This window comes from Grampus griseus (assembly GCF_964374135.1).
Source record: "Grampus griseus genome assembly, chromosome: 3".
NCBI classification, from domain to species: domain Eukaryota; kingdom Metazoa; phylum Chordata; class Mammalia; order Artiodactyla; family Delphinidae; genus Grampus; species Grampus griseus.
The window spans coordinates 93,674,287-93,701,708 of record NC_139019.1 but is presented as its reverse complement, the minus strand read 5'-3'; the positions used below and the strand labels follow the sequence as shown (position 1 = coordinate 93,701,708).

General features: G+C 38.1%; 1 protein-coding gene across 7 annotated transcripts in view; it reads left to right on the top strand.

The window, feature by feature from the left end:
• Positions 1-26,585, top strand: part of TRIM36 (tripartite motif containing 36) — a gene marked incomplete at its 5' end in the record, with an annotated part of 51,579 nt that extends 24,994 nt beyond the window's left edge. For all 7 annotated transcript variants that reach the window (XM_082652198.1, XM_082652197.1, XM_082652196.1 and 4 more), the window contains 6 exons: positions 207-302; positions 16,994-17,247; positions 17,480-17,604; positions 21,009-21,299; positions 24,320-24,617; positions 26,071-26,585. In XM_082652198.1, coding sequence (XP_082508324.1) covers positions 207-302; positions 16,994-17,247; positions 17,480-17,604; positions 21,009-21,299; positions 24,320-24,617; positions 26,071-26,425 — 1,419 coding nt within the window. In that variant the 3' untranslated portion in view covers positions 26,426-26,585. The remainder of the gene's footprint in view (positions 1-206; positions 303-16,993; positions 17,248-17,479; positions 17,605-21,008; positions 21,300-24,319; positions 24,618-26,070) is intronic.
• Positions 26,586-27,422: the final 837 nt, after the last annotated feature.

The window sequence follows — 27,422 nt, the reverse complement described above, 5'->3', positions numbered from 1 at the left end:
TTTTTCTAACTGCTTCTAATCCCTCATGTATCTTTAGGCCTGTGTGCTCAACGCCAGTGACTGTTTACGCTGGGTTAATAACGATAATAACCATTGTTGATTTTACTGTCTGTTCATCATAGGCTAGAGAAGAGGATACTGTGTTAAAAGAAATTCTGGAAGGCCTTTGTTACACTTCTATTTCTGTTTCTAATATATTCCAATAGGAAAAGCTTTCAAAAGATATTGATTACCTTATTGGCAAGGAGAGCCAGGTGAAGAGTCAGATTTCTGAACTGAACTTGTTAATGAAAGAAACGGAGGTAAGTGATAAGCTGGTTTGCATATTTTTCACTTATTCATTTAGATATTCATTTATTCGTTCATAAAATCCAGAGGGTATTATTTGAGCTGGGAGTACAAAGTTGTGTTAGATCTCACTTCTGCTTTTCTGGGACTAAGAAAACAAATGTAAAATATAATGCTATGTGATCGGTGCTGATAGAGGTTGTGATTAAATGATATTGGAACACAGAGGAAAGAATGACTAATTCTTTATGTGGCAGTTAACGAGTTCTCCAAAGTAGCAATATAAGGAAAATGATAGCTTTTATGATTATCTGTATCTTATAAAACTAACAGATTGCATTTGAAAAATATACTATATGTCAATAAGACCAGGTTTATTTAAGTTTCCAGATACTCCGAAATATATTCCTGTCACATATGTTCACCAAAAGACATGTATTAAGATGTTCTTAGCTGCATTATTTGTGATAGCCACAAAACGGAAAGTACTCAAATGTTCATTAACAGTGGAATATAAATAGCAGTGAAGGATGAATATCTACAACTATGTGCAACAATGTAGATAAGTCTGGCACTAATATTGAAAGGAAGGTGCCAAATACAAAGGAGTACATGCTGGGTGATTCCAAGACAGGTGAAACAAGACTGTGTTGTTCAGGATAGGAGTTACTGAAGACAGAGAGGATTAGTGCCTGGAAAAGTTATAAGGGTGGCTTCTGGGATACTGGTAATATTGTTCAATCTGGATGCTGGTTACATGGGTGTGGTTGCAAAGCCTCACTGATCCTTACACTTATATGTACATTTTCCTCTTTGCATATTATACTTCAATAAAAAATTTTAAAAACTGATAGCACTTTAAAAATATAGTAAGAGAGGATAGGACTGGGTTATTTTAAAATTCCTAATAGTCTTCACTGATTTTGATCCCTATTTCTTTTCTCTATTTGAAATAAACTGAAGAGCCATTACCCTTGATCACTTTATGTTTTGTAATTAAATATAAAAATACTTTGGCTAGTATGAGACTGTCATTTCTTACAAATTTTTTTCAAAAATGGGTAAAAATCATTGAAAAATTATGTGAATTAGCACCATATTACCAGTAAATTTTTTTTTGAATTTTATTTTATTTATTTTTTTATAGAGCAGGTTCTTATTAGTCATCCATTTTATACACATCAGTGTATACATGTCAATCGCAATCTCCCAATTCATCACACCACCACCCCCACCCACAGCTGCTTTCCCTTCTTGGTGTCCATACGTTTGTTCTCTACATCTGTGTCTCAATTTCTGCCCTGCAAACTGGTTCATCTGTACCATTTTTCTAGGTTCCACATATATGTGTTAATATGTGATATTTGTTGTTCTGACTTACTTCACTCTGTATGACAGTCTCTAGATTCATCCACGTCTCTACAAATGACCTAATTTTGTTCCTTTTCGTGGCTGAGTAATATTCCACTGTATATATGTACCACATCTTCTTTATCCATTCGTCTGTCGATGGGCATTTAGGTTGCTTCCATGACCTGGCTATTGTAAACGGTGCTGCACTGAACATTAGGGTGCATGTGTCTTTTTTTTCTTTTTTTTTTTGCAGTACGCGGGCCTCTCACTGTTGTGGCCTCTCCTGTTGCGGAGCACAGGCTCCGGACGCGCAGGCTCAGCGGCCATGGCTCACGGGCCCAGCCGCTCCGCGGCATGTGGGATCTTCCTGAACGGGGCACAAACCCTTGTCCCCTGCATCAGCAGGCGGATGCTCAACCACTGCGCCACCAGGGAAGCCCACATGTGTCTTTTTGAATTACAGTTTTCTCTGGGTATATGCCCAGTAGTGGGATTGCTGGGTCATATGGTAATTCTATTTTTAGTTTTTTAAGGAACCTCCATAATGTTCTCCATAGTGTCTGTATCAATTTACATTCCCACCAAAAGTGCAAGAGAGTTCCCTTTTCTCCACACCCTCTCTAGCATTTGTTGTTTGTAGATTTTCTGATGATACCCATTCTAACTGGTGTGAGGTGATACCTCATTGTAGTTTTGATTTGCATTTCTCTAATAATTAGTGATGTTGAGCAGCTTTTCATGTGTCTCTTGGCCATCTTTCCATCTTCTATGGAGAAATATCTGTTGAGGTCTTCCGCCCAGTTTTTGATTGGGTTGTTTGTTTTTTTAATATTGAGCTGCATGAGCTGTTTATATATCTTGGAGATTAATTCTTTATCCATTGCTTCATTTGCGAATATTTTCTCCCTTTCTGAGGTCTGCCTTTTTGTCTTGTTTGTAGTTTCCTTTCTTTTGCAAAAGCTTTTAAGTTTCATTAGGTCCCATTTGTTTATTTTTGTTTTTATTTCCATTACTCTAGGAGGTGAATCAGAAAAGATCTTGCTGTGATTTATGTCAAAGAGTGTTCTTCTTATGTTTTCCTCTAAGAGTTTTTTTTTTATTGGAGCGTAATTGCTTTACAATGGTGTGTTACTTTCTGCTTTATAACAAAGTGAATCAGTTATACATATACATATGTTCCCATATCTCTTCCCTCTTGCGTCTCCCTCCCTCCCACCCTCCCTATCCCACCCCTCCAGGTGGTCACAAAGCACCGAGCTGATCTCCCTGTGCTATGTGGCTGCTTCCCACTAGCTATCTACCTTACGTTTGGTAGTGTATATATGTCCATGCCTTTCTCACGCTTTGTCACAGCTTACCATTCCCCCTTCCCATATCCTCAAGTCCATTCTCTAGTAGGTTTGTGTCTTTATTCCTGTCTTACCCCAAGGTTCTTCATGACATCTTTTTTCCTTAAATTCCATATATATGTGTTAGTATACGGTATTTGTCTTTCTCTTTCTGACTTACTTCACTCTGTATGACAGACTCTAGGTCTATCCACCTCATTACAAATAGCTCAATTTCGTTTCTTTTTATTGCTGAGTAATATTCCATTGTATATGTGCCATATCTTCTTTATCCATTTATCCGATGGTGGACACTTAGGTTGTTTCCATCTCTGGGCTATTGTAAATAGAGCTGCAATGAACATTTTGGTACACGACTCTTTTTGAATTATGGTTTTCTCAGGGTATATGCCCAGTAGTGGGATTGCTGGGTCATATGGTAATTCTATTTGTAGTTTTTAAAGGAACCTCCATACTGTTCTCCATAGTGGCTGTACCAATTCACATTCCCACCAACAGTGCAAAAGGGTTCCCTTTTCTCCACACTCTCTCCAGCATTTATTGTTTCTAGATTTTTTCATGATGGCCATTCTGACTGGTGTGAGATGATATCTCATTGTAGTTTTGATTTGCATTTCTCTAATGATTAATGATGTTGAGTATTCTTTCATGTGTTTGTTGGCAGTCTGTATATCTTCTTTGGAGAAATGTCTATTTAGGTCTTCTGCCCGTTTTTGGATTGGGTTGTTTGTTTTTTCGTTATTGAGCTGCAAGAGCTGCTTATAAATTTTGGAGATTAATCCTTTGTCAGTTGCTTCATTGGCAAATATTTTCTCCCATTCTGAGGGTTGTCTTTTGGTCTTGTTTATGGTTTCCTTTGCTGTGCAAAAGCTTTGAAGTTTCATTAGGTTCCATTTGTTTATTTTTGTTTTTATTTCCCTTTCTCTACGAGGTGGGTCAAAAAGGATCTTGCTGTGATTTATGTCATAGAGTGTTCTGCCTATGTTTTCCTCTAAGAGTTTGATAGTTTCTGGCCTTACATTTAGGACTTTCCATTTTGAGCTTATTTTTGTGTATGGTGTTAGGGAGAGATCTAATCTCATACTTTTCCATGTACCTGTCCAGTTTTCCCAGCACCACTTACTGAAGAGGCTTTCCTTTCTCCACTGTACATTCCTGCCTCCTTTATCAAAGATTAGGTGACCATATGTGCGTGGGTTTATCTCTGGGCTTTCTATCCTGTTCCATTGATCTATCTGTTTTTGTGCCAGTACTATACTGTCTTGATTACTGTAGCTTTGTAGTATAGTCTGAAGTCTGGGAGCCTGATTCCTCCAGCTCCGTTTTTCTTTCTCAAGATTGCTTTGGCTATTCGGGGTCTTTTGTGTTTCCATACAAATTGTGAAATTTTTTGTTCTCGTTCTGTAAAAAATGTCAGTGGTAGTTTGATAGGGATTGCATTGAATCTGTAGATTGCTTTGGGTAGTAGAGTCATTTTCACAATGTTGATTCTTCCAATCCAAGATCATGGTATATCTCTCCATCTATTTGTATCAACTTTAATTTCTTTCATCAGTGTCTTATAATTTTCTGCATACAGGTCTTTTGTCTCCTTAGGTAGGTTTATTCGTAGATACTTCATTCTTTTTATTGCAGTGGTAAATGGGAGTGTTTTCTTGATTTCACTTTCAGATTTTTCATCATTAGTGTATAGGAATGCCAGAGATTTCTGTGCATTAATTTTGTATCCTACTACTTTACCAAATTCATTGATTAGCTCTAGTAGTTTTCTGGTAGCATCTTTAGGATTCTTTATGTATAGTATCACGTCATCTGCAAACAGTGACAGCTTTACTTCTTCTTTTCCGATTTGGATTCCTTTTATTTCCTTTTCTTCTCTGATTGCTGTGGCTAAAACTTCCAAAACTATGTTGAATAAGAGTGGTGAGAGTGAGCAACCTTGTCTTGTTCCTGATCTTAATGGAAATGCTTTCAGTTTTTCACCATTGAGGACGATGTTGGCTGTGGGTTTGTCATATATGGTCTTTATTATGTTGAGGAAAGTTCCCTCTGTGCCTACTTTCTGCAGGGTTTTTATCATAAATGGGTGTTGAATTTTCTTGAAAGCTTTCTCTGCATCTATGGAGATGATCATATGGTTTTTCTCCATCAATTTGTTAATATGGTGTATCATGTTGATTGATTTGCGTATATTGAAGAATTGTTGCATTCCTGGAATAAACCCCACTTGATCATGGTGTATGATCCTTTTAATGTGCTGTTGGATTCTGTTTGCTAGTATTTTGTTGAGGATTTTTGCATCTATGTTCATCAGTGATATTGGCCTGTAGTTTTCTTTGTTTGTGACATGTATGTCTGGTTTTGGTATCAGGGTAATGGTGGCCTTGTAGAATGAGTTTGGGAGTGTTCCTCCTTCTGCTATATTTTGGAAGAGTTTGAGAAGGATAGGTGTTAGCTCTTCTCTAAATGTTTGATAGAATTCGCCTGTGAAGCCATCTGGTCCTGGGCTTCTGTTTGTTGGAAGATTTTGAATCACAGTTTCAATTTCAGTGCTTGTGATTGGTCTGTTCATATTTTCTATTTCTTCCTGATTCAGTCTTGGCAGGTTGTGCATTTCAAAGAATTTGTCCATTTATCCAGGTAGTCCATTTTATTGCCATAGAGTTGCTTGTAGTAATCTCTCATGATCTTTTGTGTTTCTGCAGTGTCAGTTGTTATTTCTCCTTTTTCTTTTCTAATTCTATTGATTTGAGTCTTCTCCCTTTTTTGCTTGATGAGTCTGGCTAATGGTTTATCAATTTTGTTTATCTTCTCAAAGAACCAGCTTTTAGTTTTATTGATCTTTGCTATTGTTGCCTTCATTTCTTTCTTTTTTTTTTTTTTTTTTTTTTTTGCATTCTGCGGGCCTCTCACTGCTGTGGCCTCTCCCGCTGCGGAGCACAGGCTCCGGACGCGCAGGCTCAGTGGCCATGGCTCACGGGCCCAGCCACTCCACAGCATGTGGGATCCTCCCGGACCGGGGCACGAACCCGTGTCCCCTGCATCGGCAGGCAGACTCTCAACCACTGCGCCACCAGGGAAGCCCTTTCATTTATTTCTGATCTGATTTTTATGATTTCTTTCTTTCTGCTAACTTTGGGGGGGTTTTTGTTCTTCTTTCTCTAATTGCTTTAGGTGCAAGGTTAGGTTGTTTATTCGAGGTGTTTCCTGTTTCTTAAGGTAGGATTGTATTGCTATAAACTTCCCTCTTAGAACTGCTTTTGCTGCATCCCATAGATTTTGGGTCGTCGTGTCTCCACTGTCATTTGTTTCTAGGTATTTTTTGATTTCCTCTTTGATTTCTTCACTGATCACTTCGTTATTAAGTAGTGTATTGTTTAGCCTCCATGTGTTTGTATTTTTTACAGATCTTTTCCTGTAATTGTTATCTAGTCTCATAGCATTGTGGTTGGAAAAGATACTTGATACAATTTCAGTTTTCTTAAATTTACCAAGACTTGACTTGTGACCCAAGATATGATCTATCCTGGAGAATGTTCCATGAGCACTTGAGAAAAATGTGTATTCTGTTGTTTTTGGATGGAATGTCCTATAAATATCAAATAAGTCCATCTTGTTTAATGTATCATTTAAAGCTTGTGTTTCCTTATTTATTTTCATTTTGGATGATCTGTCCATTGGTGAAAGTGGGGTGTTAAAGTCCCCTACTATGAATGTGTTACTGTCAATTTCCCCTTTTACTGCTGTTAGTATTTGCCTTATGTATTGAGTTGCTCCTATGTTGGGTGCATTAATATTTACAATTATTATATCTTCTTCTTGGATTGATCCCTCGATCATTTTGTAGTGTCCTTGCTTGTCTCTTGTAACATTCTTTATTTTAAAGTCTATTTTGTCTGATATGAGAATTGCTACTCCAGCTTTCTTTTGGTTTCCATTTGCATGAAATCTTTTTCCATCCCCTTACTTTCAGTCTGTATGTGTCTGTACGTCTGAAGTGGGTCTCTTGTAGACAGCAAATATATGGGTCTTGTTTTTGTATCGATTCAGCCAATCTGTGTCTTTTGGCGGGAGCATTTAGTCCATTTACATTTAAGGTAATTATCGATATGTATGTTCCTATTCCCATTTTCTTAATTGTTTTGGGTTCGTTATTGGAGGTCTTTTCCGTCTCTTGTGTTTCTTGCCTAGAGAAGTTCCTTTAGCAGTTGTTGTAAAGCTGGTTTGGTGATGCTGAACTCTCTCAGCTTTTGCTTGTCTGTAAAGGTTTTAATTGCTCCATCAAATCTGAATGAGATCCTTGCTGGCTACAGTAATCTTGGTTGCAGGTTTTTCTCCTTCATCACTTTAAATATGTCCTGCCAGTCCCTTCTGGCTTGCAGGGTTTCTGCTGAAAGATCAGCTGTTAACCTTATGGGGATTCCCTCATGTGTTATTTGTTGTTTTTCCCTTGCTGCTTTTAATATGTTTTCTTTGTATTTAATTTTTGACAGTTTGATTAGTACGTGTCTTGGCGTATTTCTCCTTGCATTTATCCTGTATGGGACTCTCTGTGCTTCCTGGACTTGATTAACTATTTCCTTTCCCATATTAGGGAAGTTTTCATCTATAATCTCTTCAAATATATTCTCAGTCCCTTTCTTTTTCTCTTCTTCTGGAACCCCTATAATTCGAATGTTGGTGTGTTTAATGTTGTCCCAGAGGTCTCTGAGAGTGTCCTCAGTTCTTTTCATTCTTTTTTCTTTATTCTGCTCTGCAGTAGTTACTTCCACTATTTTATCTTGCAGGTCATTTATCCGTTCTTCTGCCTCAGTTATTCTGCTATTGATCCCATCTAGAGTATCTTTCATTTCATTTATTGTGTTGTTCTTCGTTTTTTGTTTCATCTTTAGTTCTTCTAGGTCCTTGTTAAATGTTTCTTGCATTTTGTCTATTCTATTTCCAAGATTTTGGATCATCTTTACTATCATTATTCTGAATTCTTTTTCAGGTAGACTGCCTATTTCCTCTTCATTTGTTATGTCTGGTGGGTTTTTATCTTGCTTCTTCATCTGCTGTGTGTTTTTCTGTCTTCTCATTTTGTTTATCTTACTGTGTTTTGGGTCCCCTGTTTTTAGGCTGCAGTTTCGTAGTTCCCATTGTTTTTGGTGTCTGTCCCCAGAGGCTAAGGTTGGTTCAGTGGGTTGTGTAGTCTTCCTGGTGAACGGGACTAGTGCCTGTGTTCTGGTGGATGAGGCTGGATCTTGTCTTTCTGGTGGGTAGGTCCACGTCTGGTGGTGTGTTTTGGGGTTTCTGTGGATTTGTTATGATTTTAGGCAGCCTCTCTGCTAATGGGTGGGGTTGTGTTCCTGTCTTGCTAGTTGTTTGGCACAGAATGTCCAGCACTGTAGCTTGCTGGTCGTTGAGTGAAGCTGGGTGCTGGTGTTGAGATGGAGATCTCTGGGAGATTTTCGCCGTTTGATATTATGTGGAGCTGGGAGGTCTCCTGTGGACCAGTGTCCTGAAGTTGGCTCTCCCACCTCAGAGGCACAGCACTGACTCCTGGCTGCAGCACCAAGAGCCTTTCATCCACATGGCTCAGAATAAAAGGGAGAAAAAGTAGAAAGAAAGAATTACTAGAAGGAAGGAAGGAAGGAAGAAAGGAAAGAAGGAAGGAAGGAAAGAAAGAAAGAAGGGAGGGAGGGAAGGAGGGAGGAAGGAAGGAAGGAAGGAGGGAAGTAAGGAAAAGAAGAGAAAGAAGGTAAAGTAAAATAAAAGAAAGTAAGATAAAATATAATAAAGTTATTAAAATAAAAAAATAATTAAGAGAAAATAAAAGAAATAATAATAAAAAAAGGACAGATAGAACCCTAGGACAAATGGTGGAAGCAAAGCTATACAAACAAAAATCTCACACAGAAGCATACACATACACACTCACAAAAAGAGGAGAAGGGGAAAAAAATCATAAATCTTGCTCTCAAAGTCCACCTCCTTAAGTTGGGATGATTCGTTGTCTATTCATGTATTCCACAGATGCAGCGTACATCAAGTTGATTGTGGAGTTTTAATCTGCTGGTTGTCAGACTGCTGGGAGAGATTTCCCTTTCTCTTCTTTGTTCTCACAGCTCCCGGGGCTCAGCTTTGGATTTGGCCCCGCCTCTGCATGTAGGTCGCCGGAGGGCAGCTGTTCTTCGCTCAGACAGGACAGGGTTAAAGGAGCCGCTGATTCGGGGGCTCTGGCTCACTCAGGCTGGGGAGAGGAAGGGGCACGGAGTGTGGGGCGAGCCTGCGGTGGCAGAGGCCGGCGTGATGTTGCACCAGCCTTAGGCGCGCCATGCGTTCTACCGGGGGAGTTGTCCCCGGATCCCGGGACCCTGGCAGTGGCGGGCTGCACAGCCTCCCCAGAAGGGGGGTGTGGAGAGTGACCTGTGCTCGCACACAGGCTTCTTCGTGGCGGCAGCAGCAGCCTTAGCGTCTCATGCCTGTCTCTGGCGTCCGTGCTTTTAGCCGCGGCTCGCGCCCGTCTCTGGAGCTCCTTTAAGCAGTGCTCTTAATCCCCTGTCCTCGCACACCAGGAAAAAAAGAGGGAAGAAAAAGTCTCTTGCCTCTTCGGCAGCTCCAGACCTTTTCCTGGACTCGCTCCTGGCTAGCCGTGGCGCACTAACTCCCTGCAGGCTGTGTTCACGCCGCCAACCCCAGTCCTCTCCCGGCGCTCCGACTGAAGCCCGAGCCTCAGCTCCCAGCCCTGCCCGCCCTGGCGGGTGAGCAGATAAGCCTCTTGGGCTGGTGAGTGCCGGTCGGCAGCAGTCCTCTGTGCGGGAATCTCTCCGCTTTGCCCTCCGTACCCCTGTTGCTGTGCTGTCCTCTGCGGCTCAGAAGCTCCCCCCCTCCGCCACCTGCAGTTTCCGCCCGCGAAGGGGCTTCCTAGTGTGTGGAAACCTTTCCTCCTTCACGGCTCCCTCCCACTGTTGCAGGTCCCCTTCCTATCATTTTGTCTCTGTTTATTCTTTTTTCTTTTGCCCTACCCAGGTACGTGGGGGGTTTCTTGCCTTTTGGGAGGTCTGAGGTCTTCTGCCAGCGCTCAGTAGGTGTTCTGTAGGAGTTGTTCCATGTGTAGATGTATTTCTGGTGTATCTGTGGGGAGGAAGGTGATCTCTACATTTTACTCTTCCGCCATCTTCCCGGAAGCCTACTCCTCTAAGAGTTTTATAGTGTCCAGTCTTACATTTAGGTCTCTAATCCATTTGGAGTTTATTTTTGTGTATAGTGTTAGGGAGTGTTCTAATTTCATTCTTTTACATGTAGCTGTCCAGTTTTCCCAGCACCACTTACTGAAGAGACTGTCTTTTCTCCATTGTATATCCTTGCCTCCTTTGTCATAGATTAGTTGACCATAGGTGCGTGGGTTTATTTCTGGACTTTCTATCCTGTTCCATTGATCTATATTTCTGTTTTTGTGCCAGTACCATACTGTCTTGATTACTGTAGCTTTGTAGTATAGTCTGAAGTCAGGGAGTCTGATTCCTCCAGCTCCGTTTTTTTCCCTCAAGACTGCTTTTGCTATTTGGGGTCTTTTGTGTCTCCATACAAATTTTAAGATTTTTTGTTCTAGCTCTGTAAAAAATGCCATTGGTAATTTGATAGGGAGCGCATTGAATCTGTAGATTGCTTTGGGTAGTATACTCATTTTCACAATATTGATTCTTCCAATCCAAGAAAATAGTATATCTCTCCATCTGTTGGTATCTTTAATTTCTTTCAACAGTGTCTTATAGTTTTCTGCATACAGGTCTTTTGTCTCCCTAGGTAGGTTTATTCCTAGGTATTTTATTCTTTTTGTTGCAATGGTAAATGGGATCGCTTCCTTAATTTCTCTTTCAGATTTTTCACCATTAGTGAATAGGAATGTAAGAGATTTCTGTGCATTAATTTTGTATCCTGCAATTTTACCAAATTCATTGATTAGCTCTAGTAGTTTTCTGGTGGCATCTTTAGGATTCTCTATGTATAGTATCATATCATCTGCAAACAGTGACAGTTTTACTTTTTTTTTCCAATTTGGTTCCTTTTATTTCTTTTTCTTCTCTGATTGCCATGACTAGGACTTCCAAAACTATGTTGAATAATAGTGGCGAAAAATAAAAAATAGTGGCGAGAGTGGACATCCTTGTCTTGTTCCTGATCTTAGAGGAAATGCTTTCAGTTTTTTACCATTGAGAATGATGTTTGCTGTGGGTTGGTCATATATGGCCTTTATTATGTTGAGGTAGCTTCCATCTATGCCCACTTTCTGGAGAGTTTTTATCATAAATGGGTGTTGAATTTTGTCAAAAGCTTTTTCTGCATCTATTGAGATGATCATATGGTTTTTCTTCTTCAATTTGTTAATATGGTGTATCACATTGATTGATTTGCATATATTGAAGGATCTTTGCATCCCTGGGATAAATCCCACTTGATCATGGTGTATGATCCTTTTAATGTGTTGTTGGATTCTGTTTGCTAGTATCTTGTTGAGGATTTTTGCATCTGTAGTCATCAGTGATATTGGTCTGTAATTTTCTTCTTTTGTAGTATCTTTGTCTGGTTTTTGTATCAGGGTGATGGTGGCCTCATAAAATGAGTTTGGGAGTGTTCCCTCCTCTGCAGTTTTTTGGAACAGTTTGAGAAGGATGGGTGTTAGCTCTTCTCTAAATGGTTGATGTAATTCACCTGTGAAGCCATCTGGTCCTGGACTTTTGTTTGTCGGAAGATTTTTTTTAATTAATTAATTTTATTTTATTATTTATTTTTGGATGCGTTGGGTGTTCGTTACTGCATGTGGTCTTTCTCTAGTTGCAGCGAGTGGGGGCTACTCTTTGTTGCGGTGTGCGGGTTTCTCATTGCGGTGGCTTCTCTTTTTGCAGATCATGGGCTCTAGGTGCGTGGGCTTCAGTCGCTGTGGTACATGGACTCAGTAGTTGTGGCTCTCGGGCTCTGGAGCATAGGCTCAATAGTTTTGGCGCATGGGCTTAGTTGCTCCGCGGCATGTGGGATCTTCCCAGACCAGGGGTCGAACCTGTGTCCCCTGCATTGGCAGGCGGTTTCTTAACCACTGCACCACCAGGGAAGCCCTGTTGGAAGATATTTAATCACAGTTTCAATTTCATTACTTATGATTGGTCTGTTCATATTTCTTCCTGGTTCAGTCTTAGAAGGTTATACCTCTCTAAGAATTTCTCCGTTTCTTCCAGGTTGTCCATTTTATTGGTGTAGAGTAGCTTGTAGTGGTCTTAGTATGGTTTGTATTTCTGTGGTGTCTGTTGTAACTTCTCCTTTTTCATTTGTAGTTTTATTGATTTGAGTCCTCTCCCTCTTTTTCTTGATGAGTCTGGCTAATGGTTTATCAATTTTGTTTATCTTCTCAAAGAACCAGCTTTTAGTTTTATTGATTTTTGCTGTTGTTTTCTATTTCATTTATTTCTGCTCTGATCTTTATGATTTCTTTCCTTCTGCTAACCCTGGGTTTTGTTTGTTCTTCTTTCTCTAGTTCCTTTAGGTGTAAGTTTAGGTTGTTTGTTTGGGATTTTTCTTGTTTCTTGAGGTAGCCTTGTATAGCTATAAACTTCCCTCTTAGAACTGCTTTTGCTGCATCCCATTGGTTTTGGATTGTAGTCTTTTCATTATCATTTTTCTCTAGGTATTTTTTGACTTCCTCTTTGATTTCTTCAGTGATCTCTTGGTTATTTAGTAACGTATTGTTTAGCCTCTATGTGTTTGTGTTTTTTACGGGTTTTTTCCCTGTAATTGATTTCTAATCTCATAGTGTTGTGGTTAGAAGAGATGCTTGATATGATTTCAGTTTTCTTAAATTTACTGAGGCTTGATTTGTGACCCACAATGTGACCTATCCTGGAGAATGTTCCATGCGCACTTGAGAAGAAAGTGTAATCTGCTGTTTTTGGATGGAATGTCCTATAAATATCAATTAAATCTATTTGGTCTGTTGTGTCATTTTAAGCTTGTGTGTCCTTATTAATTTTCTGTCTGGATGATCTGTCCATTGGTATAAGTGAGGGGTTAAAGTCCCCCACTATTATTGTGTTACTGTCGATTTCTTCTTTTATAGCTGTTAGCAGTTGCCTTATGTATTGAGGTGCTCCTGTGATGGGTGCATATATATTTATAATGTTATATCTTCTTGGATTGATCCCTTGATCATTATGTAGCGTCCTTCTTTGTCTCTTGTAATAGTCTTTATTTTAAAGTCTGTTTTATCTGATATGAGTATTGTGACTCCACCTTTCTTTTGATTTCTGTTTACATGGAATATCTTTTTCCATCCCCTCACTTTCAGTCTGAATGTGTCGCTAGGTCTGAAGTGGGTCTCTTGTAACAGCATATGTATGGGTCTTGTTTTGTATCCATTCAGCAAGCCTGTGTCTTTTGGTTGGAGCATTTAATCCATTCACGTTTAAGGTAATTATCACTATGTATGTTCCTATTACCATTTTCTTAATTGTTTTGGGTTTGTTTCTTAGGTCCTTTTCTTCTCTTGTGTTTCCCACTTAGAGAAGTTCCTTTAGCATTTGTTGTAGAGCTGGTTTGGTGGTACTGAATTCTCTTAGCTTTTGGTTGTCTGTAAAGCTTTTGATTTCTCCATCAAATCTTAATGAGATCCTTGGCGGGTAGAATGATCTTGGTTGTAGGTTCTTCCCTTTCATCACCTTAAGTATGTCATGCCACTCCCTTCTGGCTTGTAGAGTTTCTGCTGAGAAATCAGCTGTTCACCTTATGGGAGTTCCCTTGTATGTTATTTGTCGTTTTTCCCTTGCTGCTTTCAATAATTTTTCTTTGTCTTTAATTTTTGCCAATTTGATTACTGTGTGTCTCGGCGTGTTTCTCCTTGGGTTTATCTTGTATGGGACTCTCTGCACTTCCTGGAGTTGGGTGGCTATTTCCTTTCCCATGTTAGGGAAGTTTTAGTCTATAATCTCTTCAAATATTTTCTCAGGTCCTTTCTGTCTCTCTTCTCCTTCTGGGACCCCTATAATGTGAACACTGTTTTGTTTAATATTGTCCCAGAGGTCTCTTAGGCTGTCTTCATTTCTTTTCATTCTTTTTTCTTTATTCTTTTCCGCAGCAGTGAATTCCACCATTCTGTCTTCCAGGTCACTTATCTGTTCTTCTGCCTCTGTTATTCTGCTATTGATTCCTTCTAGTGTATTTTTCATTTCAGTTATTGTATTGTTCATCTCTGTTTGTTTGTTCTTTAATTCTTCTAGGTTGTTGTTAAACATTTCATGCATCTTCTCGATCGTTGCCTTCATTCTTTTTCCGAGGTCCTGGATCATCTTCACTATCATTATTCTGAATTCTTTTTCTGGAAGGTTGCCTATCTCCACTTCATTTAGTTGTCTTTCTCTGGTTTTATCTTGTTCCTTCATCTGGTACATAGGCCTCTGCCTTTTCATTTTGTCTATATTTCTGTGAATGTGGCTTCTGTTCCACAGGCTGCAGGATTGTAGTTCTTCTTGCTTCTGCTGTCTGCCCTGTGGTGGATGAGGCTATCTAAGGGGCTTGTGCAAGTTTCCTAATGGGAGGGACTGGTGGTGGGTAGAGCTTGTTGTTGCTTTAGTGGGTAGAGCTCAGTAAATCTTTAATCTGCTTGTCTGCTAATGGGTGGGGCTGGGTTCCCTCCCTGTTGGTTAGTTGGCCTGAGGTGACCCAACACTGGAGCCTACCCAGGCTCCTTGGTGGGGCTAATGGCGGACTCTGGGGGGGCTCATGCCAAGGAGTACTTCCCAGAACTTCTGCTGCCAGTGTCCTTGTCCTCATGGTGAGACATAGCCACCGCCCACCTCTGCAGGAGACCTTCCAACACTAGCAGGTAGGTCTGGTTCAGTCTCCTATGAGGTCACTGCTCTTTCCCACTGGCTCCTGATGTGCACACTACTTTGTGTGTGCCCTCCAAGAGTGGAGTCTCTTTTTCCTCCAGTCCTGTCAAAGTCCTGCAATCAAATCCTGCTAGCCTTCAAAGTCTGATTCTCTAGGAATTCCTCCTCCCCTTGCCAGACCCCCAGGTTGGGAAGCCTGACGTGGGGCTCAGAACCTTCACTCCAGTGGGTGGACTTCTGTGGTATAAGTGTTCTCCAGTTTGTGAGTCACCCACCCAGCAGTTAGGGGATTTAATTTTATTGTGATTGCGCCCCTCCTACTATCTCATTGTGGCTTTTCCTTTGTCTTTTGATGTGGGGTATCTTTTTCATGAATTCAGTGTCTTCCTGTCGATGATTGTTCAGCAGTTAGTTGTGACTCTGTTGTTCTTGCAAGAGGGAATGAGAGCACATCCTTCTACTCTGCCATCTTGAACCAATCTCCATATTACCAGTATTGCTTTAATATTTTAAATATTATTTTTCTGTTAGTCACAGATTGTATTTTCATGTAATTTAAAAGTAGGATTCTGTTTCTCACATTTGTATCTGATTGACAGACTCTCTCAGTTTACTGTAATCCCCGAACACATAGCACATTATCATCTAGATAGTAGGTTGCTTCAGGGGTTGTGTCTGTGGTAATTTTAGATTTGTCTTTATTGGTTTTCTCAGTCAGCCTGCCTTTACTTCTGAGAGAAGGAAACCCAGTGCTTGTTTTTGAGTTTGTCATTCAGTAGGTTGAAAACTGAGGAACTCAGGCATCAAGTATTCATGTAGGCATTGATGCTTTGGGATCCTGGAGAAATTATTTAACCTCTTCTTTTGCCTTTGACCTAAGCTGCATTTGTAGGCTTATCAGTAAGAATCTTCTGCACCAGAGAATTTGTCTCCATTCTTGAATTTTACTCAGTGAAGACTGTGACACTGTCTTTTTACCTATAATTATACTTAGCTGGAAAAAGTCTTCTCTTGATCTATGTGTAATGATATTTCTGAACTTAATGTGATATGTCACTGAAATACTACCAGAATGTCACTACCCTCTGTTCTCTCCTCCTATCCTCCTTTAAAAAAATTGGCTGTTGAGGTTAGGAATCAGAGAAGGAAATCTGGAAAAAATTTCCTTTCATTTTAAATGTTGGCCAGAAGCCATTGGAAAATGAGCAATGCACTTCTACCATATATTGTCAGCTTTTAAGAATGTTCTTGAAGACTCTTCTGTTGGCTGCTGCTATGAGTCTATTATGATAAATGCTTGTAAGTGCTTTGCTGGTCTTATTTTCAAAATCAGGTCGAGCTCTGATTTTGTGGACATTCAAAATGTTTAATAAGCACTACAGAGAGGATCATTTTATGGCAAAGTAGAGGAATAGCTATGTGTGCAGTGAAAATAATGTTTATTGCGAGTATGTGACATTGTGGTGGGCATTTTATGTGAATAATCTTTTTCAATCTTCAGAAAAACCTAAATGGTCTCTCTTACCCCTAGTTTTCAGAAGAGGAAAAACTTAAGCATAAAGAAGTTAATTTGCATAACTTATAATTAAATCAATATTAATTAAATTACAGCTTAATTACAATTATATATAACTAAATATTAATTTGAAGAGAAGAGAGTTACATTTTTATTACTTAGTATAGGATGTAATTTTTTTGAGTTTCATAGCTGTGGCTTAACTTTTTAAGAAATTGGCATATGGTAGAAAGGATAAAATTTCCTGAATTAGAAATGAATGAAAATAAATAAGTGCAAGATTGTATTTTCCTGTGTCTTTGGTTAAATCAGTTCATTTCTGCCTCAAGTTCCTTTGTATACAAATTGAACGTTGCTTTCTTATTTCATTGAATAAATTGTTTATTGCTGGACTTTGGAGATTGAAAGCTTAAGGAAATATAGTATTATAAAATTACAAAGTATGTCTCAGAGTTGCTGATCATTCCTTAGTAAGCATATTTGATGCCAAATTATTGTTCTGAAAACAAGGAGTCAGACAAAATCTTTTTCTTTCCAGTATTTGGGTTCGTTTTGTTGAATTGTGACTCTTTCTTGAAAAGACATTTGGATTTAGCAGATGAGGTAAAGCTTTGCTTATTTTATAATAGTGTAATGGAGAGCGGGCTAAAGAAGACGCAATTACACATTTTGAAAAGCTCTTTGAAATCCTAGAAGAAAGGAAATCATCTGTTTTGAAGGCAATTGATGCTTCTAAGAAACTAAGATTAGACAAATTTCAGACTCAAATGGAAGAGTATCAGGGGCTGCTAGAGAACAACGGACTCGTGGGATACGCTCAAGAAGTGCTGAAGGAGACAGATCAGTCTTGCTTTGTTCAGACCGCAAAACAGCTCCACCTCAGGTATTTAACTTTGAACTGACAGTCTCTCTAGCAGTGTCATTAAATGCTGCTTTATGTTTCAGCTGTAGCTCTGAGTGGTTCAGAATGCTGTGTTATGTGCAGTATCTCTTGCTTCACTCTTAACTTGAATGTTGAGTGAAGTTTTCTTTTGTTAATCTCATTGAAAATACTTAGTCTGATTTGCCTTTTTAAAGAATCATTTTTGTGTAAAATATTTTATGTCTGTCTGTAGAATACAGAAAGCTACAGAATCTTTGAAGAGCTTTAGACCTGCGGCTCAGACTTCTTTTGAAGACTATGTTGTTAATACATCTAAACAAACAGAACTTCTTGGAGAATTGTCCTTTTTCTCTAGTGGTGAGTTTTAGTAACAGCATACCTTCACTTTTTTAGTTTGAATTCACATTGTGTAGGAGAAACACAAATTCTCTTTAGTTTGACATTATAATGCAGCATCTCAGTTGCCCAGACCATCATATGCTAAAATCATATGCCATTTATGTTTTTATAACCAAGTTTTTATGCACAGAAGCTAGATTCTTTTGGTTTGTATGTTTTTAAACATTGTGTGAATGGCACCACATTGTATGTATCTTTTTTTGTAATTTGTTTTTTTGAGAAATTAAGTTTAAGATAAATATTTGTTAATACATGAAATTCTGGTTTATAGCTATATGTTAACTTTACAGTATTCCATTATGTTAGTAAGTTTCCCACTGAGAGACAGTCTGTTCCTGTTTTCTTTTCTGTTGTAAGCAACGCTCTGTTGAACATCTTTGTCAGTGTTTCTTTGTGCGTGTGTATGAGTTTCCCTAGGGCAGAAACCTAGAAATGATATCTCCAGGCTAAAAATGACTCTAAGATGTTTAAGTGTTTACATTGTTGTATGAGTTTGCTAGGGCTGCCAAAACTAAATACCACAGACTGGGTGACGTAACAGAAATTTAATTTCACAGGATTCTGGCAGTAAAAGGTTTTATTTATTTATTTATCTGTCTATCTATCTATCACACCTTGGGGCTTGCGGGATCTTAGTTCCCCATCTATCTATCTATCTAATCTATCTATCTATCAATCACACCTTGGGGCTTTCGGTGATATTAGTTTCCCGACCAGGGATCAAACCCAGGTCCTTGGCAGTAAAAGCCCACATCTTAACCACTGGACCGCCAGGGAATTCCCTTAGGATTCTGGAGGCTAGAAGTCTGAGATGAAGGTGTCGCCAGGGTTGGTTTCTTCTGAGGTCTCTCTCCTAGGTGTGCACATAGCCGTCTTCTCGTGTCTTCACGTGGTCTTCTCTCTATATATGTCTGAGTCCAAATTTCGTCTTATAAGGACTCCAGTCCTATTAGTCATAGTAGACTAGGGTCCACCTTAACGACCTGATTTTAACTGTGTTCCTTCTTTAAAGACCCTCTCTCCAAATAAAGGCACATTCTGAGGTACTAGGGCCTACAACTTCAACATATGAGTTTTAGGGCGGGCAACTCAGCCCCTCACATTTGGTTGTGTTTGTGTTCTGCTGCTCCCCAGCAGGGAGGTCTACCTTTCCTTTTTTCTTCTCACGTTGTTCATCTCCCTCAGATTTCTCTTCTAATAATGGTGAACAATTACAGTCCTTGGAAAAGTACACTTATAGTTTAATTACTGTACAGGTATGGATATATAGATTTGTATTCAGTCAGAGGAAATTTGTCTTGTTTAAAAGTTAAACACGCTGAAGGATTATTACTATGACCACCTTTCTCTTCCAATCAATACCTGTATCTCTGTCAGGTATATACTTTTCTTGTCTATTATGATGATCTTGTTTTTCCAAATATGTGGTGATATTTGAAATGCTGATTCTATTTCATATACTGTACTTTCTTCTTTTTCCAAAATGTATACTTGAATTGTTTTTTATATACATGCTAGTTTACTTAGGAGTACAAGGTCCTCCCTTCCCTGGGGGTCCCCAAACAGTCTTTGGAAAAAGGAAGTTGAGTGTGGGTAATCTCGGGTTATACCAGTGCATAACGAAGGACCAGTAAAACGGGTGGGTCAGAATGGAAAGCTGCTGGTCACCCAGCTTCCTGCTGATGGATGCTCTTCTCATTTTTTCCTGCATGCACGTAGAGCATTCCAGTCATGTTATTCTTTAACTAGCTTTTCTTTTTTAACTTTAAAATGTAGTTTGGATGACTTTTCAGATCCCATGGCTGCATAACATTCAGTTGCACAAATGCACACGTAGACATACTTATGCTGTACATTGCTTGTACATAGCTGGAGGATAAGGAGAAGAGGGAGACTTCTGCTTTTCATTTCATGTATTTCTCTGTGATTTGATATAAATATGTGTTTATTTATGTGTGTGTGTGCATGTGTAACTCCTATAGCTTATTTTTACCATATGACCAAAGCAGTTAAGCTGTTTGGAATTTATTCTATGGAAAAGATTATGAATATGCACAAAGATTTAGCTGTGATATTTTAAACATTGTATTTTTAGTGAAAAATTGGAAACATGTTTCTGAAAATAGTTAAATGTTGCTACAGTGGAATGCCACTGGAAGAAAAACACTGGCAGGAGCTACACAAAATTATTGTAGTGATAATCTTTGAGTTACTTAATTTGTGTGTGTTTTATGTAGTTTCTGATTTTCTTAAAAAAATACGTATCTTGTTTATACCAAGAAAAAGTCATTTAAATTGCTTTGCCAGACTTCCCTGGTGGTCCAGTGGTTAAGACTCCATGCTCCCAATGCAGGGGGCCCGGGTTCGATCCCTGGTCAGGGAACTGAATCCCACATGACACAACTAGGAGTCCGCATGCTGCAACTAAAGATCCTGCACGCTGTAACGAAGATCCCGCACGGGGCAACGAAGATCCCGCATGCCCAACTAAGACCCGGTGCAGCCAAATAAATAAATAAATAAATTTTAAAATAAATAAATAAGTTGCTTTGCAACTCTGTGGAAGATAATATGAAAGAAAACTATATAATGTTTTATTGAAGTTTGTTTATTATTATACTGACCAAACTTAGATTTAAAAATATTTATTAAAATAATTTTTAGGAGGACACATAAATTTCAAGTCTAGGGTTGTTATTCAGTAGATGGAAATTGAAGAGTATGTGGTTAAAAATTTTAATTTATGGTGTTTCAGAATTAATATGTAAAGCTAAAATTGAGTTTTACTTATTTTGTCTGTCTTATTTTTCAGTCTTCTTTCCCCTTTCAGTTATAAACATAAATATACCTTTTAAAATCTCAATTTACTTTCCTTTTTAAATTTTATTATGATAAAACTTACTGTGAGATCTAGCCTCTATATCTGGTATACAATACAGTATTGTTGTCTACAGACACAAGTTGTACAGCACATCTCTAGAGCTTATTCATCTTGCTTAACTGAAACTTTATGCCTGTTGATTAATAAGCGCCCATTTCTCCCTGCTCCTCAGTCCCTGGTAACCACCATTCCAGTCTTTGATTTTATGAATTTGGCTACTTTAGATACCTCACGAAAGTGGAATCACGCAGTCAGCATTTGTTTTTCTATGTCTCACTTATTTCACTTAGCATGTCCTCAAAGTCCAACATCCTGTTGTATTTGCAGGATTTATTCTTTTTCTTATACACAGTATTATAAATGTAGAAAGTTCTTGAACAGCAGAGAAATCCTTTATTGTCAATAAATCATTTTTACTGAGGAAAAATAAAGGTTCTGAAATAATATTTTAACATTGTTTTCTATTTCATAATTCTTTCAGGCATAGATGTGCCAGAGATCAATGAGGAACAGAGCAAAGTTTATAACAATGCTTTGATAAATTGGCACCATCCAGAAAAGGATAAAGCTGATAGCTATGTCCTCGAATACCGGAAGATTAATAGAGACGAAGAAATGTTGTCTTGGAATGAGATAGAAGTGTGTGGCACAAGTAAAGTCATTTCCGATCTTGAAAGTAATTGTAACTATGCTTTCAGAGTAAGAGCCTACAAGGGTTCAATCTGCAGTCCTTGCAGCAGGGAATTGATTCTTCATACTCCTCCAGCTCCAGGTATTGTGAATAGTGGGAATAAGAAAAGCATAGAGTTGGAAAAGACTGTGATAAAAAATAAACCAGTTAATGTGTCCATGCAGACCTACATTAAAACCACCTCTCATCTGTAAAATACTCTAGAAAAGTAGATTCCATACCCAGCTAGGATTTAGAAATAGACTGAATACTTGAATTTCACCATCTAGGCTGAGAACAGGATTAGATTTCTGACTGACATCAGATACAGAAAAAACATGACATTTGAGTGAGCAGGGCTATTAATTTGGGATTAAAATAGCATAAATGCTAGCTTACAAGTATTAAATAGTATAATTCTGTATTTTTGATCAGTTTATAGAAATCTCTATTAACATAGACTCTAGGCAGATATTTAAAAAATTTATTGGTACAACAATGTGAAGAATAATTTTAATTTACCTAATTCTGACTTGTCTGGCTTTTCTAACTCAGTGATTACGAGCACATGGGGATGGAAGGCAGTTATTAGAACCACATGGATAGCTTTTTCCTACACTAAAAGCTCCTCCTGCCCAGCAATCTTCCCTCCCCTTTCCAAGTTAATAACCACTGATACTACTTAAACAACACCTGTAAATTTTTATAGAATGAGAATGACTTACAGGTTAAGTTGATGTTCACTACAGTGTCTCCGTGGGTAAGGGACATTTAGAACCAAAGTTGTGCTCATCCTGGTGAGCAGGAAATCATTGTGCCCAGTTGGTCACGGCCTCAGAGATTCCTTTATTTGGCTTTTAGACCTCATTGCTCCTGCCCATTGTTAGTGGCTTATGTACCTATATTTTGTGCACTCTGCCCATCCTTCCCTTTTTGTCCAGAGTGTACTATTCACTCTGTTTTTCATGTACATTGTGGCTAATTAAAAAGAAATACAAATAAATAGGGTTGCCTCAAATTATTTTTCTTGAATTTTAATAAAATCCAAAAGAGAGTTTTAGGATCCATTTGCAAGTATTAAGTAAATATTTTACTGTTTATGCAGTTTCCGCTTTCTTTTCTAGTCTCTGACTGAAATTGGAAGAAAAAGGAAACCTGAAAGTAGCCACTGTTTTCAGTGACAAAGTGAAGGGGGATGGAGGAAAGGAAACGTTAAAAACTGTGTTTCTTTTCTCCAAGAGAAACCACATGAATAGGGTGACCGTTTGAATTTATTTTGCAAACTGGGAGACTTTTGAGATTGAGAGACAGTGTGAATTGCCATGCCAGGGCAATAGGCATTACCAGGAAGACTGGTCAAATCACATATGGAGAATAGTTTTAGCTTGTTAGCAGACAGTTTTTTACAATTGTGGTATTGTATAGTTAAAATTTGCCATTTTAACCATTTTTACAGATCAGTGGCATTAAGTACATTCAACAGTGTTGTGCAGCCATCACCACTCACAATCTCTGGAACTTTTTCATTTTTCCAAACTGACACTCTATGCCCATTAAACAGTAACTCCCCATCCACCCTTCCCCCAGAGCTTGGTAACCTTTATTCTACCTCTGCCTCTATGAATTTGCCTATTCTAAGTACCTCATGTGAATGGATTCACATAATCCTTTTGTGACTGGCTTATTTCAAGGTTCATGCATGTTGTAGCATGTATCAGAATTTCCTTGCTTTTTTAGGCTGAATAGTATTCCATTGTACGTATATACCACATTTTCTTTATCTATTCATCTATTGATGGGCGTTTGGAATGTTTCCACTTTGGGGGCTAGCAGCCACCAAATGTTAGGCTTAATGGGTTTAAGTTGATAGAAGAGTAGTGTTATTGAAACAGGAGGGAAGGGGCAGGGCACAACCTTTAAAAGAAAGATGTAGCCATAGTACATGAAGAAAACTAGTGAGAACCAACTAGGTCCAAGATGGCGGAAGATTCGACTTCCAGTAGACCTTGAGCCTCATACACTCATTGTAATACGTTAGCATGTTAATGACACATCTGCTAGCACCATGACAGTTTTGAGGCCAACCATAAAAGGTCAAGAAGTGGGTGGTAACACACCACTGTAAAGCAATTATACTCCAATAAAGATGCTAAAAAAAAAAAAAAGTGAGTGGTAGCCCAATTCCTGGCTATCCCCGCCCCTTCCCCAAAATAATTGGAATAATCCTCCTACTCATTAGCTTATGAAATTATCCAGCCCATAAAAACTAACCACGCCGTATTTCGAGGCCTCTTGCTTCTTGTCTTCCAAGATGGCCCACGCTCTGTCTGTGGAATGTGTTTCTCCCACGGCTTCTTGCCCTCCAAGATGGACCACACTCTGTGGAGTGTGTTTCTCCCAAGGCTTCTTGCCTTCCAAGATGGACCACACTCTGTCTGTGGAGTGTGTTTCTCTCTAAATAAATCCACTTCTTGAATTTGGAATTCTCCAAATTCTTTCGCGAGGAAGAAAGAACGTTAAATTCACCGGCAACATTATCTCCATTCTGTAGTTGAGGAAATCAAAGTTTAGGTTAAACTCTAGTTAAATGCTTGAGCCAGGCATCAAACCCAGGTCTCTCTGAACCCAAAGCCTGTGCTTTTTTTTTTTAACACTGTACACTGTTTCTCATGTCTGCCATCTTGATTGATAAGGAAAAGACCTTATTAAAATTGCTAATAGTTTCCATATTTATAAAATTTGGAATAAAATTTTAATAAAATACACAGATATTTTTGAAAATGTATAGCCGCTTATTTTAGGGATAAAAGGACAGATTCAAGAGTGTAAAATACTTAGGATAGATTTGCTATATCTATTCCAAGGAACTGCATTCATAAATTTCTCATGCATTTAAAATGTTTCTTCTGCTTTGAAATTTCTGAAGATTTTCAGGTACAGAGAATTTACTGGAAATTATTTCTAAGTTGGGGTTTTGTTTTGTCATAGTTTGTGTAGGGTAGAATGAGATATTCCTCTTCCTATATCTTTTTAGTAATTTCTATTTGAAAAACCTGTTAAATTTAACCATAGATTGTAGAAATGCTAACAATTTGCAGACTAATTTTCTGCTCTGTTTACAGTTTTCAGTTTCCTTTTTGATGAAAAATGCGGCTACAATAATGAACACCTCTTGCTGAACTTGAAGAGAGACCATGTAGAGAGCAGAGCTGGATTTAATCTTCTGCTTGCTGCAGAGCGGATCCAAGTGGGTTACTACACAAGCTTAGACTACATCATTGGAGATGTTGGAATCACAAAAGGGAAGCACTTTTGGGCCTTCCGTGTAGAACCATATTCATACCTGGTAAAAGTGGGAGTTGCTTCCAGTGATAAACTACAAGAATGGCTCCGGACTCCCCGGGATACAGTTAGTCCAAGGTAGATTCTTCTACTGGTAATTCTTTAGTTCTTTAGGAAGTAAACATCCTGGTTTAGCAAGGTGAGACTGAAAATAGACTTGGATTTACTTGTTGCATTTCGAGTATTTAGTATTTAGAGTATACATTTCTTAGACTCAGGTGTTTTGGCTGTGCTTATGTAGCTAGCTGGCTAAGAAAAGGAGTCAGGCTGTGTTGTATTCACACAGTGAATAATGAGATTCAGCAGTTAATTTCTCATGCTGTGAGGAAGTAAGTCTGTTTTGGGTACACCTCTTGATTATGATATAGCTTCGCAATTTAGAATTTTCAAAGTCTTTCAATCAGGTACCTTAATGATGTGATAAAATTGCATAAATAGTGAAATGCCTCTAAATGCCATATTTCACAATTGATATTAAGTTGTTCTTTTGTTAAAGGATACAATTCTTTAAACTGTCCCGTAAGTACTTACAAAATTGGGTCATGGTAAACGTGTTTCCATGGCAGAGAATTCCAGTTTCTTGAGTTTGACTACTTAATGGAGACTGTACAGTTTATTTTTGTTAGATGGTATAGTGTGCACTAGTCCAGTCAAGTAATTTTTGACCATTTATGTCTACAGAAATCCCAGATTAACAATCTGAGTAATAGGAAAAACTTTTTGCACCAAGATGAGAAATTGAAATAACAGCGAAAATTGAAATAGGGAAATAGTCCCTTAAACATAGTGGCATGTCTACTTGGTAGATTATTATTAATAATGCTAAAAAAGTTTACAACATGAGAAATATTAGAAGTGAAAAGACCCGATTAAAGTTGTTGATGTAGTATTATCACAAATATATAAGAAGCAATCATGCATAGGGAAAAAATGGAAGGAACTTTGTATCAAAATTTTCTTCAAGGTGTTACTGTTTTATAATCAAGGGGGGAAGAAAAACCTTCATAATACTTGCTTGCATCATAGATCCATGTAGAGCTCCCAACCAGTAGATATAGTTCTTAGCAGGAGAATGAAACATGTTTTTTTCTCCTGCATTATTTTGCAGTGCCCATTTATTTTACTTAGTCTGATAATTCCTTGGATTAGGGGGCCTGTCTTGGTTTTTAATTGTTTTATATACGATTTTTGTGCTAGGAATATTTAATCTTTGTCAAGTCCCTTCAGTTCCCTTCCCCCTGTTTTATTTTTGTTAGGCCAAACTTAGTATTTTTAGGTTCTCAGATAATATAGGTAAAAATGGATGCTACTTAATGGCAGAATTTGGGGCTGAGTTTGTGGTGTAATTCTAAGTGGCAATGTGTAGTCCTTATGTTTTTAATTGATTGTGGTTTACCAGAAAGGTTTTGATGTACAATTGATTTTAATTTTAACTCAATATATACTATCTTGTGAAAATGTCTTGAAGCTACTTGAAAGCCTGTGCTGATACAGATAAGATTCTGCTTTGTCTGTCTGTGTTGCATTTTAGATACGAGCAAGACAGTGGGCATGACAGCGGAAGTGAGGATACCTGTTTTGATTCTTCACAACCCTTTACGTTAGTTACTATAGGCATGAAGAAATTTTTTATTCCCAAGTCACCTACTTCTTCTAATGAACCTGAAAACCGAGTTCTCCCCATGCCAACAAGTATAGGGGTTTTCCTCGACTATGATAAAGGCAAAGTGGGTTTCTATGATATGGATCACATGAAATGCCTTTATGAGCGCCAAGTGGACTGTTCGCATACTATGTACCCAGCATTTGCATTAATGGGCAGTGGAGGAATTCAGCTTGAAGAACCCATCACAGCAAAATATCTAGAATACCAAGAGACCATGTAGTTTAAGCATCTGATGTGACTTAGGATAAAAAATGTGAGCAAAATAATGCCTTGGTGTTAACCTTTGTAACTCATTACATATCATCTAAGTATCCTGTCGCCACACTTGTTTTTTGTGTATGTTTCTTCTTAAAACCGAAAGCCTAAACAGCCTTCCTGCCTTTTACAAACACCGGGAAAAAGGTACTTTTTCATAGTTAACACTGAAATGGTTAGCTGGATTATCTTTTTATGCACGGAAAATCTAATTTATTTATGTCAGCTTGTGTTGCTGATACTTACATTCCTGTTTCGGGGTTGGGGGAAGGGATACAAAAGTATTTATTGTGCTTCTTTTGTGTTTGGTTTTTCATTTTTGTATCATGTTTATGTCCTAAGAGAAGATATTTTTTAAATGCCTTCTGGATAGAAATTAGTGCTAAGCATTGTGTTGTGCATTCATTTTTAATGGGAAAACAAAGGTATAGATAGGTAAAAAAAGGCCATAGAAACGGTAGTATATTTAAGTGAAAAATTATGTATTTAATATTCAGAATATATTGCCTGGAAAATGAATACTACTGTTTTGTTTTTTGAAGACCACAAACTGTATTCTTAAGGACATTTTTAAGAGTTCTCTTAGCTGTAATGCCCATACTTGCATGTGTAGGAAACATGGTTTCTTGCAGGAAACACAAAATTCTTGGCTAATATACGAAGCTTTTCACTTCATATGATTTTTTGGGAAATTTTTTTTCTTCAATTTTTTTTTAGTTCCTCTATGAAAATATTTGAGCTTATATCAAATAATTATTTTTCATAAATATTAGTGAAGATACACTGATAATTGTCATATACTTTTGCTTTCTTTTTGTGTCTTGTAATTTTCATTCTTTGGCACAAATATTATATATCAGATTGTTCTGGTTTATGTTCGCATGTTTGAAAAGTTCTTGATACATTTTTAGTGTCATTAAACATATTATAAAATGTGAAGTAACTATCTGGTCAGTTGTATG